The sequence below is a fragment of the Grus americana genome, chromosome 25 (assembly GCF_028858705.1).
Source record: "Grus americana isolate bGruAme1 chromosome 25, bGruAme1.mat, whole genome shotgun sequence".
Taxonomy (NCBI): Eukaryota; Metazoa; Chordata; class Aves; order Gruiformes; family Gruidae; genus Grus; species Grus americana.
Window position 1 is genome coordinate 6,070,408 of NC_072876.1, and position 12,495 is coordinate 6,082,902.

Consider the following 12,495-nt stretch of genomic DNA (forward strand, 5'->3'; position numbering starts at 1 on the left):
GGAGCACTGGTTCTGCTGGCATTTGACAGCCAATTCTGGATTTTGCTTGGAGACAGAAGCAGCCACGCTTGAGACAAAGCGCTGGGTGCAAGCAGCCAGCCCCTGCCCCTCAATAGCGAGGCTTACACAGAGAAACCCATGCCAAGAGGTGCTTTTGTAGTGGCGGGGTCACTTTTAATCCCCATCCCTCTTTCCACCCCGCAGGCCCCACTTTCACGCTCCAGCTTGCTCTGACAGGAAGCCCAGCCGTTCATCCAGCACGAGGAGAGGATGCGGGATTGATTTCACAAGCTGGTGGACACACTGAGGACGTCATAGTTACACGTGGGCACATTTTATTCTCTGGATGCACTTGCGCATTTTTTCTGCTCAACAGCCAAAGCTTTATTGATTCAAAACCATTACCCTTCTCCTCCACCCCCAGCACACTTTATTTTTTTGCTATGTACCCCCTTCCCCACCTCCCCAACTGCTCTTCTGCTTCCACTTTGAGTATTAGCTCTGCTTGGAGTCTGTTTTCTCAGAAGAAGCCAACTAACAATTAATTCAAATTTTTTTTTCTCCCAAGAACCATATAAATTACATGCAAAACATTGTACATAGAGATTAATATCAAAATGCAATACAGATCAGGTGCACTTTAAGCTGGACTCTAGGATATGGCAAACACACCAGGGTACATATTGCTTTGAAACCACCATTTTTTTTTTTTAATGTCATGCATACCACATAATATTCAGTCTTTTGTTTCGTATTTTTTCTGTTTTTATACAAAAATACCAGTGCTTATTATACTTAGTTACTGGAAAAGAAAAACTCAGATCTGCGTGCCCTCTTCAAAAGAAAGTTTTGTTGTGAGAGCATTGGATAAATATATATACACACACAAATGTTGGTTTAATACTGTATATATATATATTTATTTAAGGGGAGGAAATAAACTAAAGGCAGTTTTAGCCATGGGCTTTGCTGAATGAAAATTGTATTTTTTGTTGAGCAGGAGAATATCAGAGGCAGGACAGCCAGAGATCAGCCAGTCTCAGTGGCAGGGGACAGCCTTGGCAGAGATGCTGGAGAGGACCAAGCCAGGTGCCCAGAAACACGCTGGTGTTGCCCCACAGCCTCGCTGTTTGGGGCAGGAGCAGGAGAGCAGCACCCCAACATCACCATGCCCTGACAGGGAGAGCTAGGTTTGCAGGAGGGACGTTTTACAGGTTGTGTGCTCCACGGATTGATGAACTTGTAGGAGCTGGACCCAGCGGTGAGGAGCGATGGCAGGCAGGTACACGCGTCCTTCCCCTGAGAGGTACAAAAGCCTGCAGGGACTCTTCTCGGAGGTGCTTGGTCCCTGCAGTCACGGAGGGCAACAGGAGTTGGCAATGGCAGCTTGGAGATGCCCTCCCTGGATCTGGGATGGGGCTTTTCCATTCACCCCAACGTCACGTCACCCCAAGAAGCATTTCTAAAGGGGCTGACTACTACAGGACATCTGCTCCTCGGCTGGGGAAAGCCAAAGGCTGCCCATGCTAAAATTTGGTTTAGTTTTTTTCCTTCTTGAAATTGTTTCAAAATTTTCCTCAAAGCTTATTGCACAAAACTTTTAAAATTAAGTATAACCCCTGTGCAAATCAAAGGGAACCTTATCACATAATGCAAATGCCTAAAAATGCCTGTTCAGCAATGCACACAGGACATGGTATAATGTCTTTGGTACTGTTCCGCCAATTTATGTCACAGAAAACCACCACCACCACCAGAGACCCTACTGTTATTAAGAACTGGATGCAAAATTATGTTCAGAGTGTTTTAATAACAAAGCATTCCAAGGCAAGTTAACACTTATCACAGGGTATGACTTCGGTTCCTGTCTGGCATGGCACTCTCCCCCGTGCACACTCGTGGCAGTTCAAACAAAGCAAAAAAATAAAATAAAATATATATCTCCCCCTCTTTCAAGGCATGTTGCAGAGAGTCCCCAGAAGTTCGTGCCGCCGATCATGCCTTTCAGCATAGAGCACCAATCTCCCCAACTCTTTTGTAATGTCCTCAATAACTTAACCCAATAGTCATCTGCTGCAAGTATATCACTGAAACTAAATAGAAAAAAAAATACTTTACAGAAAAGATGTATGCACAATAAACGTTTATACTTTAAGCAACCAGCCATACCAACATAATTTATATAAAAAAAACCCCATTTGTGTCATCCAACTAACATCTAAGTATAAAGATGGCTGCTCAGAGAAAAGGAAGCTGACTGGCATCCGATCGCTGATACACTGAATTAATTACCTGTCACTTTGAACTGCCGTCACACAGTCACGCGCCGTTGCAGACGCGGGACTCAAGATTTATTTTTTTTTTTTCTTTAAACAAAATACATATGGCTGACGTAAAAATATCAGTTTCTGATCTAAAGAAAACTATATTTTTTTTGCATAATATTTATATATAATTATTTCTCCCCCTCCTAATATGGAAACTAGAACAACAAAAATATATCAACTAAAGAACACCAGACCCTTGTGGCAACCTGCCAGTCACAGATTTCTGGGAGTGACTTTGAGAGCCTCCAAAGTTGGCTTTTTGTTGGTTTTCGTTGGTTTAAGTCTTTTTTTTTTTTTAAACAGGTCTGAGGTAATAAAAAAATATCAAAAGAAAAAAAAAATCGGTGTATCCCCCCCCAAGTATTTAATAAATATTTATGTAAGCTTGTAAGAACACCATAGTTTCATCTTTTTTTTTTTTTTGCAAGTATTTAAAATAGAAAAAGTGATCTTTTAAGCAATGTCACCTTTAGTACAGAACCAAACCCCACAACCACCCCTTTTTGTCCTTCCTGTCACCATGTGCATATAACCCAAGACAACACCCCCCAACCCCCCGGTCCTGCCCGAGGTATTTTTTCAGCTCGTGCGAAGAAGGGACGGGGAGGGCAGCGATGGGTTTATCTGCGCGGGGGGCTTTGACACTGAATTTGCAATTGAGATGGGCAGTGGTGGCAATTTCTTCTTGCTGTTGGCAGTATATGGAGCCCAGCCTTCATCCCCAGCACCGAGGCAGGAGACCCGGGAGAAGGACCCTTCCTCGGCTACCTGGGGCAGGAATGGGGCGAGCTCGTCCTTCCTTCCTTCCTTCCTCCCACCCCAAGGAAGGGACGAGTCGGTGCTGGGCTGGAAACAAAACAAAGACACTTGGTTTGCGTTGTCGTTTAAGGAACACTTATTTCTTGGCAAAGTACTGGGCCCTCGCGTGGCAGGCGGTGCTGCAGGCAGTGCTCGGAGAAGGCACGGGAGATTCTGCTGTGCGTTCTTAAAGGAAAGAAAAGAAGAAACCAGCCAGCCCACCCTCTCGCTAAAACCTCTCTGCTTCCAGGGATGGAGGCTGGGCAAAAAGACGATGACGTTGTACAGCCAGTTACAACCGGGTTCTCTCTGCTTCCAACCAAGCCAAACGGGATGAAGGAGAGAAGGCAGCAGAGCTTCCCCCAGCCCTGCCCGGGGCCAGTAACCAGGGGTGCACCAGCAAGAGCCCATGGGGAAGGAACTAAGCCCAAGCAAAGCAAACTCCTGCCTCCAGCTCTGTCCCATGGCTTCACAAGAGGGTCAGTTCAGAGCCAACTTGCCCAGGACACCTGGGGCTTCTGCTCCAAAAACCCAGGACTCTCACCAAATGGTTACAAGAGACTGAGGCAAGGCAGGACTCGAGGTGAAGAGATGACCTTCAAAAAAATCAGCAAGTGAGGCAAAGCCTCCGTGCAGCACCTTCTCTAGAAGTCCTGCAGCCAACCAACCTGCCACCTCTGCGGGAATCGCCTCCGCTGGCAAATCAGCTCCAGAAGTGCTATGGAAATCAAGGGTCCTCCCATTGGCCACAGAGCCTCCCTCCCTTCCACCAGCTAAAGAGACAACCTGAGTCACCCCTTCCATGATTTAGGTGTTGACCCACTGTCAATAACCCGATGCTTGTTCTCCGTTCAGCCTGCTAACGCTTTGGCAGCGATGCACAGAGCTGGTGGGCACGGCTGGAGCATCCTCCGGGGTTCCTCAGCAGTTAACCGGAGTTTGTACACCAAGGCTGAAGGATTATTTAACCCAACAGTACAGACAAGCCAGAATGGGCAGAAGTTCCTCTGCTCCTGATGGCAAGAGCCGTTAAACCTTTGCAAGGCTCTCACCAAAAGTTTCACAGCTGTTCAAGAGCAGAAGAGATGCATCTCTTAAGACTCCCCAGGAAAGAGCCCTGTTTCTCACAACCATGGGGCTTTTCTTCACCACCCTTCCACTGCCAGTTCACCTCCACCTCGCTTTGTAGAAAAATCAGAATCTTTTACATCCAGCAAGGTTACAGCCAAGTCACTTGTTCCTTGTCTACTAATTACTGCTTTGGAAACAGAGAGAAAAGTGTGCGTGCACACACAGAGGAGGAACTGTAAAGGCTAGGTACCATTTTTCAAGGTGGAAGACTGGTGTACATCCCTGTATCTATCAAGCTGTGAGTAAACACCTTCCCCCTGGCTGGGGTTTTTTTTTTTTTGTTTATTTTTAAATTTTTGCACTAGAGTGCTAACTCCCCCACTTTCCACTGTGAAGTTACTGGGGGCAAATCCCACAAGCTAAGAACAAACCCCAACGTTAGAAGAAAACCCTAAAAACCACAAGTGGAAAAAAAAAAAAAAAAGTCACAAGTGCACCCCAGCCCTCAGGCTGAGAGCGTGCATGTAAGACTACAACAATTTGAACTTTTCTTTGAACATGCATTTTTCAAAGTGAAAACCCCCAACAGACGCATGGAGCCCAACTCTTGGAGAGGAAATAACCTGGCTGCTTCACTTGGGCGAGTACCACTGAAAATTAGGGATGGAGATGCAAAATTTTGGCTTAGCCTCTCTCCCAACACCAAGCATCGTGGTACTCTGGTTCCCACTGCTAAATAATGGTAAAAAAAAAAAAAAAAACCCCAAACAAAAAAAAAAAACACAACCCACAAACAACCCAAAAAAAAAACACCAAAATTATATACGTATGAGCAGTTTGACACGAAGTGACCGCAGTGTGTGATCAGTTACTGGTGCCAATATCACACAGGGCGAGGGGCGAAGGTGGAGGAGGAGGGGGGGTTCCAAGTTCTAAGGTCAAACCGATGTCTCCAAGCTGTGTAAGGGGCTTTCGGGCTCCGGGACGGTGACCTCGGCTTGATCGCTGTCCACTGCATTGTTATTTCTGTTGAGGGATGTAGATCCACCCAGGCTACCCCCACCTCGCTTTTTGAGTCCGTCAGTCTCGGGGTCGTCTTCAGCGCTGTCAAGGAATGGTGTTCGAGGCTCGTCTTCCTCCAGGATGAACTCTGGGTGAGTCATGAAGTTATGGATGGAGCTTCTGGATTCGGGTTTCTCGAGGCCTTCGTACAAGGAGCTACGGAACGCATTCACCACTTTGATCTGGCGGGAGGCGAGGAGCGTGGGGGATAAACAAAAGAGAGGTTAGTAGCGGCTACGAGAGGCCCGAGCTCCCAGGAGAAAGTAAAAATAAATAAAAACACAATAAAACAAAAAGCACGACGACAACAACAACAACAACAACAGTCACCACCACTGAACAGACAGCTAAGTCAAAATGAGAGATCTATGGTGAACTAGGAGGGCCAACATGGATCAGACTCAGGCACTAGGTGTGTGATGGGGAATCAACCGACTATGGGGCGACTTCAGAAGCTGCAAGAAAAGACACAAAAAAACTCAAAAAAACCAGATCACTTCGAATGAATGGAAGCCAAAATGCATTAGTTGTCATTATGTGTGCGCACGCGTATCTGTGTATACAAACGAGGACAAAAAGTGGAACTACAACTCGAAAAAGAGGTGGGTTAGACAAACGGTGGGTTCACTTCAAGGCAAAAAACTCTACTGTGGGAGCGATGTGTGGGTTTGTTCTATTTTTAGACCTATAGCAAGGAATGGGCTTTAAAAAGGTGGCACAAACTTTTCAAGCCCACGTGAAGCAGTAGGTCCAAGTGGATGCCATGACCAGTCAAACCGGACCCAGCTAAACATGCAAGAAGGAAGCCAGATCTGTGTGAGCTTCCCCACACAGCCGCCACCTGGATCCCAGGCTGGAGCTCTGGATCCTTCCCTACACCGACATGCTGAAGACGACCCAGCGGTTTCCAAAGGCAGCTATTCTTTTGGATGCTCTGCACAAAAAAAACAAATCTCAAACTTTGCTAGAAAGCCTGGGCACGCACCGCTCCTGTGAAACCCACAGGCTGTCAGCACCGCCAAAAGCCAGGCTCGACGTGTTACAAGCAGGAGATCCAGAGCCCGGTTTGGACAGCTGGGGCATGGCTCTGCTACCTCCGTTGCATGGGAAGGGAGAGGTCTGGAAACAAGCCTAGAGGGTGGCTAGCAGTGAATTCACTGCTTCCTCCAGTTCCTCTGGAAATCCAGCCTCAAGCCCTTCCAGCTCTCACCCTCCCTCTCAGCCAAGTCACAGACGTTCGGTCAGGTGGGTGACAAGCGTCAGATCCAGCGAACGAAGGGGCAGGAGGCGGCAGCGCCGTGGGGCTGCAGCAGACCTCTCCACCCAGCGCGGACGCTGGCGTGCGTGAAACAACCAACATGCGCACCTTGGGCGCGGCAGAGCGCTCCGGCTCTCGTGGATGACTCGGGGCTATAGCCACTCGAAAGATGTCAAACTGAAGGAGAGCGATGCAATATGTGAGCTTTTCAAGCAGAGCCAACAAACCGAGCAGCTGGAGGTCTCGCCAGTCTTAGAAGACCAGGTGAAATCACGCACACGGCTTTGCCTTTTACTGCAAAGCCAAGAGCTACCCACCATATGGTGCCCTCCAAAGCATCCCTCAGGTTGCTCCGCTGTGTCTTACGCTGATGTTCTCCCCACGGGCACTTTCAGGCCAGAGCCAGCAAGTTGCCTCTCCAGAAGTCCCCCATCCTGCTGCAGCAGGTCACACCAGCACCCTCCTGGCTTGTGGCACCCTCCCAGTCACCCGGGAACTGGGCTGTCTCCTCCCTTTAGAGAGGAGGAACCTACTGACAAAAGTTGTCAGCAGAGACCAAGCACCTTGCACAAGCTCTCGCGTGTTTTATGGAAGCAATAGAAGTCTTTGCTCTGTTTAGCAGAGCTCATCTGGGACAAGGAGATCTGCACAATTCCTCCTCTCCAAAGGAAATACCTCCAGACCACCGTGAGACTTTGTTCAGCAACGCTGGGCGCAGCAGGGAAGTCGGTAACACCTCCCCGTAGCTGTGCCAGGCGTCCTGCTCTGTCTCCTGCCCCGTGGAAGCAGCATTGCTACTCGAGCTACCTTCACCTGCTCCCAGCACCCGAGGAACCCAGTGCCCACCCACGTCCCCTGCCTGCCCTCGTGGTGTCCCTGTGGACTGAAGCTGGGGCACTAAAGGGAGGGGATCCATAGATCCCAGAAAAGGGGTGCTTCTCCGCGGCATCCCTGAGACCCTCCCTGTCACTCAGCCGCCGGCCGAGGCAGTGGAGAGCGTGCGGAGCTGCTGGAGGGAGAGCGGTTCAGACACCCCCTTGCAAGCTGAGGAGGCAAATAAAGGTACGTGTGTGTTCTGCCACTTCTTTGCGAATGGGCTGCAGATCTGGTGGGTGAACAGAGATGACCCCCCCTCTTCCTGCTGAGAGGAGCCGGGTTAAACTGTCCACCTCGGTCTGGCTCACGGGCAGGCCAGGAGGGAAGTCACCCACCAGCACAGCCAGCGAGAGCCTCCTAGGGATCTTTGGTCTCAGCACAAACAGCACTCACAAAACCAGAGCAGAGAAGTTACTCAAAGAAGAGTCTTGTGCCTGGAACCCTGGAGATTTTACCTGCAAGATGTTCCAGGGTTCCCCTCTCACAAGGGATGCCCTTCTGAGTCCGCTCTCCATCTGGCTCAGAAAGATGGTGCTGCACCACATGGGGCAGCAACGTGGCATCCCCGGCACGGGCTCAGCACATCCCGGCTAGAAATGAACAAGCCAGCTCTTGCACGCACACGCGGACCGGCACACACACATGAGCTGGATGACAGACACTCGTGAGGAGATGAGTGTGGGCCGGGTACCCCCCATGATGCTGGAGCACCAGCTGGCCTGCAAAAATGGGAAGTTTATGTAGCTGGGAACAGAAATTCAGAGCTGTGTTTGCTGCACTAACAACCACAGTAAGATCCTGGATAAATTCAGTGTTTAGTGTGAATGCACAGGACAAGGGAGACCACCAAGCAGGCCACCTTCTACCAAGACTGATAATCTGTCACATCATCAACATCCTGAGAACAGCGACAGCAAGCAGCAACAAAAGCACTGACCCCTAAAACGCAGCGTGCAAAACCAACTACACCAAGTGTAACCAACCTGAACAAGCTAACAAGAGCCCAGGTGACTGCCAAAGTAACTAGCTGGTGGGTCTAGTACAAGCTCAGAGGTAGGAGTAGCTTCACAGAAGCCCCCCCTGCTCCACCACCTCAAGCATTGGTGAGTTCAGACCCTATCTACCACATCGCTGCCTTCAGCTCCACCAATAAACTTCTGTTGCTGCTCTCCTCAGATTATCTTACTTTGATTTAACCATCTTCGTCAGGAACCGCTGAGAAATTAATTCAGCTGTCGCCTTGTAAAAGGAACTTAACAACAAGGAAACGTGTTTTGAACGAACCAGGCAGAGCAAACAAAAATGAAGTCCTCCCCGACCAAGCTGAAAGGCCACCTCCCTCCTGCCCGCGGTCAGGCTCACGCCTCCTCTCCACCCAAAACCTTCACAGCCTGCATAACCTCCAAGCTTGGAATTTATTCTCATTTCACACCATCACTGCAGCACTGTGTGCTGGGCAAACCCCACTGCTCACGTGGAGGTGGAAATTACATCTGCACGAAGCCAGCATCAGCTCCACCACCGACCCCTGGCTTGCTCTCCCCCAAATCCGGGCAAAACCCCCGAGGCAGACCAGGCCAGCTCTGCAAACCACGTCCTGAGGGTCATCCCCGAGATCTCCCTCTCCTCCAGCACCCCAAGAAGGGCACAGCAGGCAGGGCTGCTGAGGTCCAGCCCTGGAGAACTCATCCCGCAGAAGTGCAGTGGAAGAGCGAGGGACACCATTAATCTGTATGGAGGGAAATGGAGCTTTGAGAGAGAGGGAAGGGAAGCGGCAGAGGGAAAGAGAGAAGTCTAGGCAGAAAACAGAGGGAAGACTTAGCGACCTGGGTTAGCTTCTGGTAAAGTTGTTTGCTGCCTGGAAGGGCACAAGCTAGCCAAGTTATCTGTTCCCTTGCTGCAAATCAGGGAGAACATTAACCCACAGACTGCAAAAACCCTGCATTTTGGTCTTGGCCACCCAAGCCCACTACCCTGAGACCCCTCTAAGCAGGTTTTCTTCTGATTAGAAAGTCTTGGTGGTGCATAGATGCAGTCGGGAACAGAAGGCAGCTGCGCTGCTTCGGAAACACTGGGGTTAAACAAAATAAAATTCAAGCATCAGTGTCAGCTAAATAAGAGAGAAAACAAAATTATCAGAAATTCTCTCTTCTCTCCCACAGTGCACAAACAGTGGAGACTGAAAGCTATTCAAAAAGTCACCAAGGGTATTTCTTTAATAAGAAGAGAACACGGAAAATGACTGTGCAATAAAAAAAGCCAATTATCTGGGAAAGATACACTACCTACTCATAGCCTGGCATAGCCCTGCAGAGAGAATTCACGCTTATGTGCTCACAAGCCCGGATACGCAGCTCACGATGAACACGGAGAGGGGCACTGCACCAGAGAGGGCTTTTCTCTGGACTGGAAACCCCCAGCTAGATCCAGGATCCAGCTTTACCACTGATTTTCAGCAGGGCCACGTTTTCCATCTCCGTTTGCATGCAGAGAGTCGCATTTCTCTGCAGACACTGAGAACCAGCGTGTGCAGAACAAGCTGGGCACCGATCAGCCGCTGCAACGGGGCAGCGATGCTCCGGTACGACAGGGGACCAGCGGAGCCCTGTGCTGTCCCCGCAGAGCTCCAGGGCAGCACAGGGCACGCTTACGTGCGTGGGCTCGCTCAGCTCTGTCTCGCATGGCATGCAAGTTCGCAGGCGGGACAGGGAAGGCTGCTTGCCTTACAAGCCAGCTCTGAAACAGCGGGCTGAGCTGCAGGTGAGCGGCTCCGAGCAGCTCCGATGTGTCACCGCCGGCCAGCTGAGCCGCGATAAGCGGCTGCTCTCACGCGCCATCCAGCCTCCCAACCGAGGCAGGAGCAAACGCCCCTTCTCACACACGTGCAAGGGGCAGAGAGCATACAGACAGCCCGTTACCGCGGCTCAGCCGACCCCGGTAGCAAACTAACTGCTGTGGGAAGGTCCGAGCGGCCACTTTGCCTCCAAACAGATTTATAGCTTTGGTAAAGCAACGCCTCTGCCCATCCCTGCCCTCCTGGGGCATCCCGGGGATGGGCAGAGCCGCATCGGAAAGAAACGGCAGCTTTTGGGCGCAGCGTACCCTTTTCACAGCAATGCTTTTAGTTGCTCATGAACACGTGGTTCTTTTAACAAGAACCACCCGTTTTTGCACCCCTCAGGAGGGTGGACTCATACGTCAGTCCTGCAAAGGAGGAGAAGAGGTAAAAATGGAGGAAGCAACAAGGAATGGGGGGGAAGGACCAGAAAGTATTGTAAACTTGTTAAAGCTGCAACAGCATAAAAACTATTTTTTTTTTTTTTTTTTTTAAAACACTCTCCCGCCCCATCCTTCATTTTGGAAGTCAGTGTGCGAGTCAAGGTTTAGAGGGAGAGAGAACAGGCTGGGTTAGGTTGGTGCAGGTGCTCTCTGTGGTTATTAGAAGTCATGCATTGTAATAGACTATCACTCACTGCCCGCAGGAGGAGATGCAGCAGCAGCAGCAACAGCAGAAGTGGTGGGAGTGGAATTGACGGAGGAAAGAGCTACATGGGTTGGGCTAGAAACATTTTTTACATCGTGGTGCTGGCTCACGATGGAAGGCTGTCTCCTGAGGGCTCCCTGCAAAGAGGAGGCGCCGGTCTGGAATGTGTAAACTACGTCCATCTGCAAAGAACCAGAGAGTGAGATAGCGTCGCCCCGGCCAGAGACAGGGAGAGGGGTCGGGGATGGAGGGGAGCAGGGAGGTTGGGCAGACACACACGGACAGGAAGGAAGAAGGAGGACGGAGAGGTGGGGAGGAGGGAGGAGAGAGCCCCCCCCCACCCCGTGCTCCAGTAAACCCGCGCCGGGTTCGGCTGGCGTTTCTGGGAGCAGAGGAGAGGTCAGCTTCCAGCCTCTGCCCCGTATCGGAGGCGTGAGAGGGGCAGGGTTTATCCCACCACCAAGAAAGAGACCGTGGTGGGAGGGAGCGACAGAGGAAACACCCGGGGTTATCCTGACAATCTGCAGGAGGAGCAGAGGAAGAGAGAGGGTGGGCAGAGGTGCGAGCTGGCAGGCGGTGGTCCAGAAAACTGCACTGGGAAAGGGTTTCTGGCTCCTCAGCCCCACGGGACGTAGACTTGAGGGGCTGAATCCCGGGACACACCAGGCACCCACAGCTCCCACGGCAGCCGGCCGTGCTGGAAGACGTTTCAGCTTCTCCCCCAGGCTCATGGCTCGGCAGAGGGCTCAGAAGCGGAGCTGGTAGGGGCTGGCAGAGATGCAGAAGGAAGCACCACCCATGGTGGTGGGCCCCAGCTGCTCTGTGGATGTGCACCGAGGCCGGAGGAACCGAGCAGCAGCCAGGGGCCACTGTGGCTTCCCAGACACTCTGCAGCTGGACTGTCCCCGGCCCCGTGCTGGCCAGACCACGCACAGCCCTGCACCGCCCCGGCTGCACGGCTCCTGGGGAAGGGAAGGGGCGCGTGCTCCAGACCCAGTGCAGCGCTAGAGGTATTTTACACGCGGCAGGTTGGTCTCCCTCCATGGAGGGACCCTCTTTTCCCCAGTGCACGGGGAAGAGCTCTGTGCTCTCACTTAAACCACACTGAGTCGGGAGCCCTCAAGACGCCCGGGTTGGACCTGCTGGCTGCTCTGCTCGACGTGCAGGGCACTGCAGCCAGGAAAGGAGTCACCACAGAGGTTCCAGGACGTGCCAACATCCAGGAGCATTTTTCACGTTGCAAGAGCAAGAGCTCGTTTCGGCCCAGGTCTGAACCATGGCTGCAGGCAGGGATATCTCGGAGGCTCTGGGCTCGGCCCCAGCGGCACGCCTGGCCGCCAGTGCTGCAGCCGTTCGTACCTACCAGACCTCTGACACACCCGGACCATTTCTGAAACAGCCCGGTGCTCCCAGCACATCTGTCACATGAATGAGCCAGCCCGAGCCGGCAGCTCAGCCCCGCACAGCACCAGGGACCAGACGAGCCTGGTGCCCCTCACCACTCACAGCGGGCAGGGGGCCAAGGCTGAACATCACCTTGAAACCATCAAGGCAACGTCTCACAGACAAGAAGCAAAGTTAACATGGCACAACACGGCTGCTGTGCTTGCTCTGGTCCC

General features: G+C 51.5%; 1 protein-coding gene across 7 annotated transcripts in view; it reads right to left on the minus strand.

The window, feature by feature from the left end:
- Nucleotides 1–318: 318 nt before the first annotated feature.
- Nucleotides 319–12,495, minus strand: part of ATP2B4 (ATPase plasma membrane Ca2+ transporting 4) — a 52,874-nt gene continuing 40,697 nt past the window's right edge. For 5 of the 7 annotated variants that reach the window (XM_054803628.1, XM_054803629.1, XM_054803633.1 and 2 more), the window contains exon 21: nt 319–5,440. In XM_054803628.1, the coding sequence (XP_054659603.1) occupies nt 5,135–5,440 (306 nt within the window). In that variant the 3' untranslated portion in view covers nt 319–5,134. Of the gene's footprint in view, nt 5,441–10,865; nt 11,059–12,495 lie in introns of all 7 variants that reach the window. The other 2 variants (XM_054803634.1, XM_054803635.1) reach the window with 2 other exon arrangements.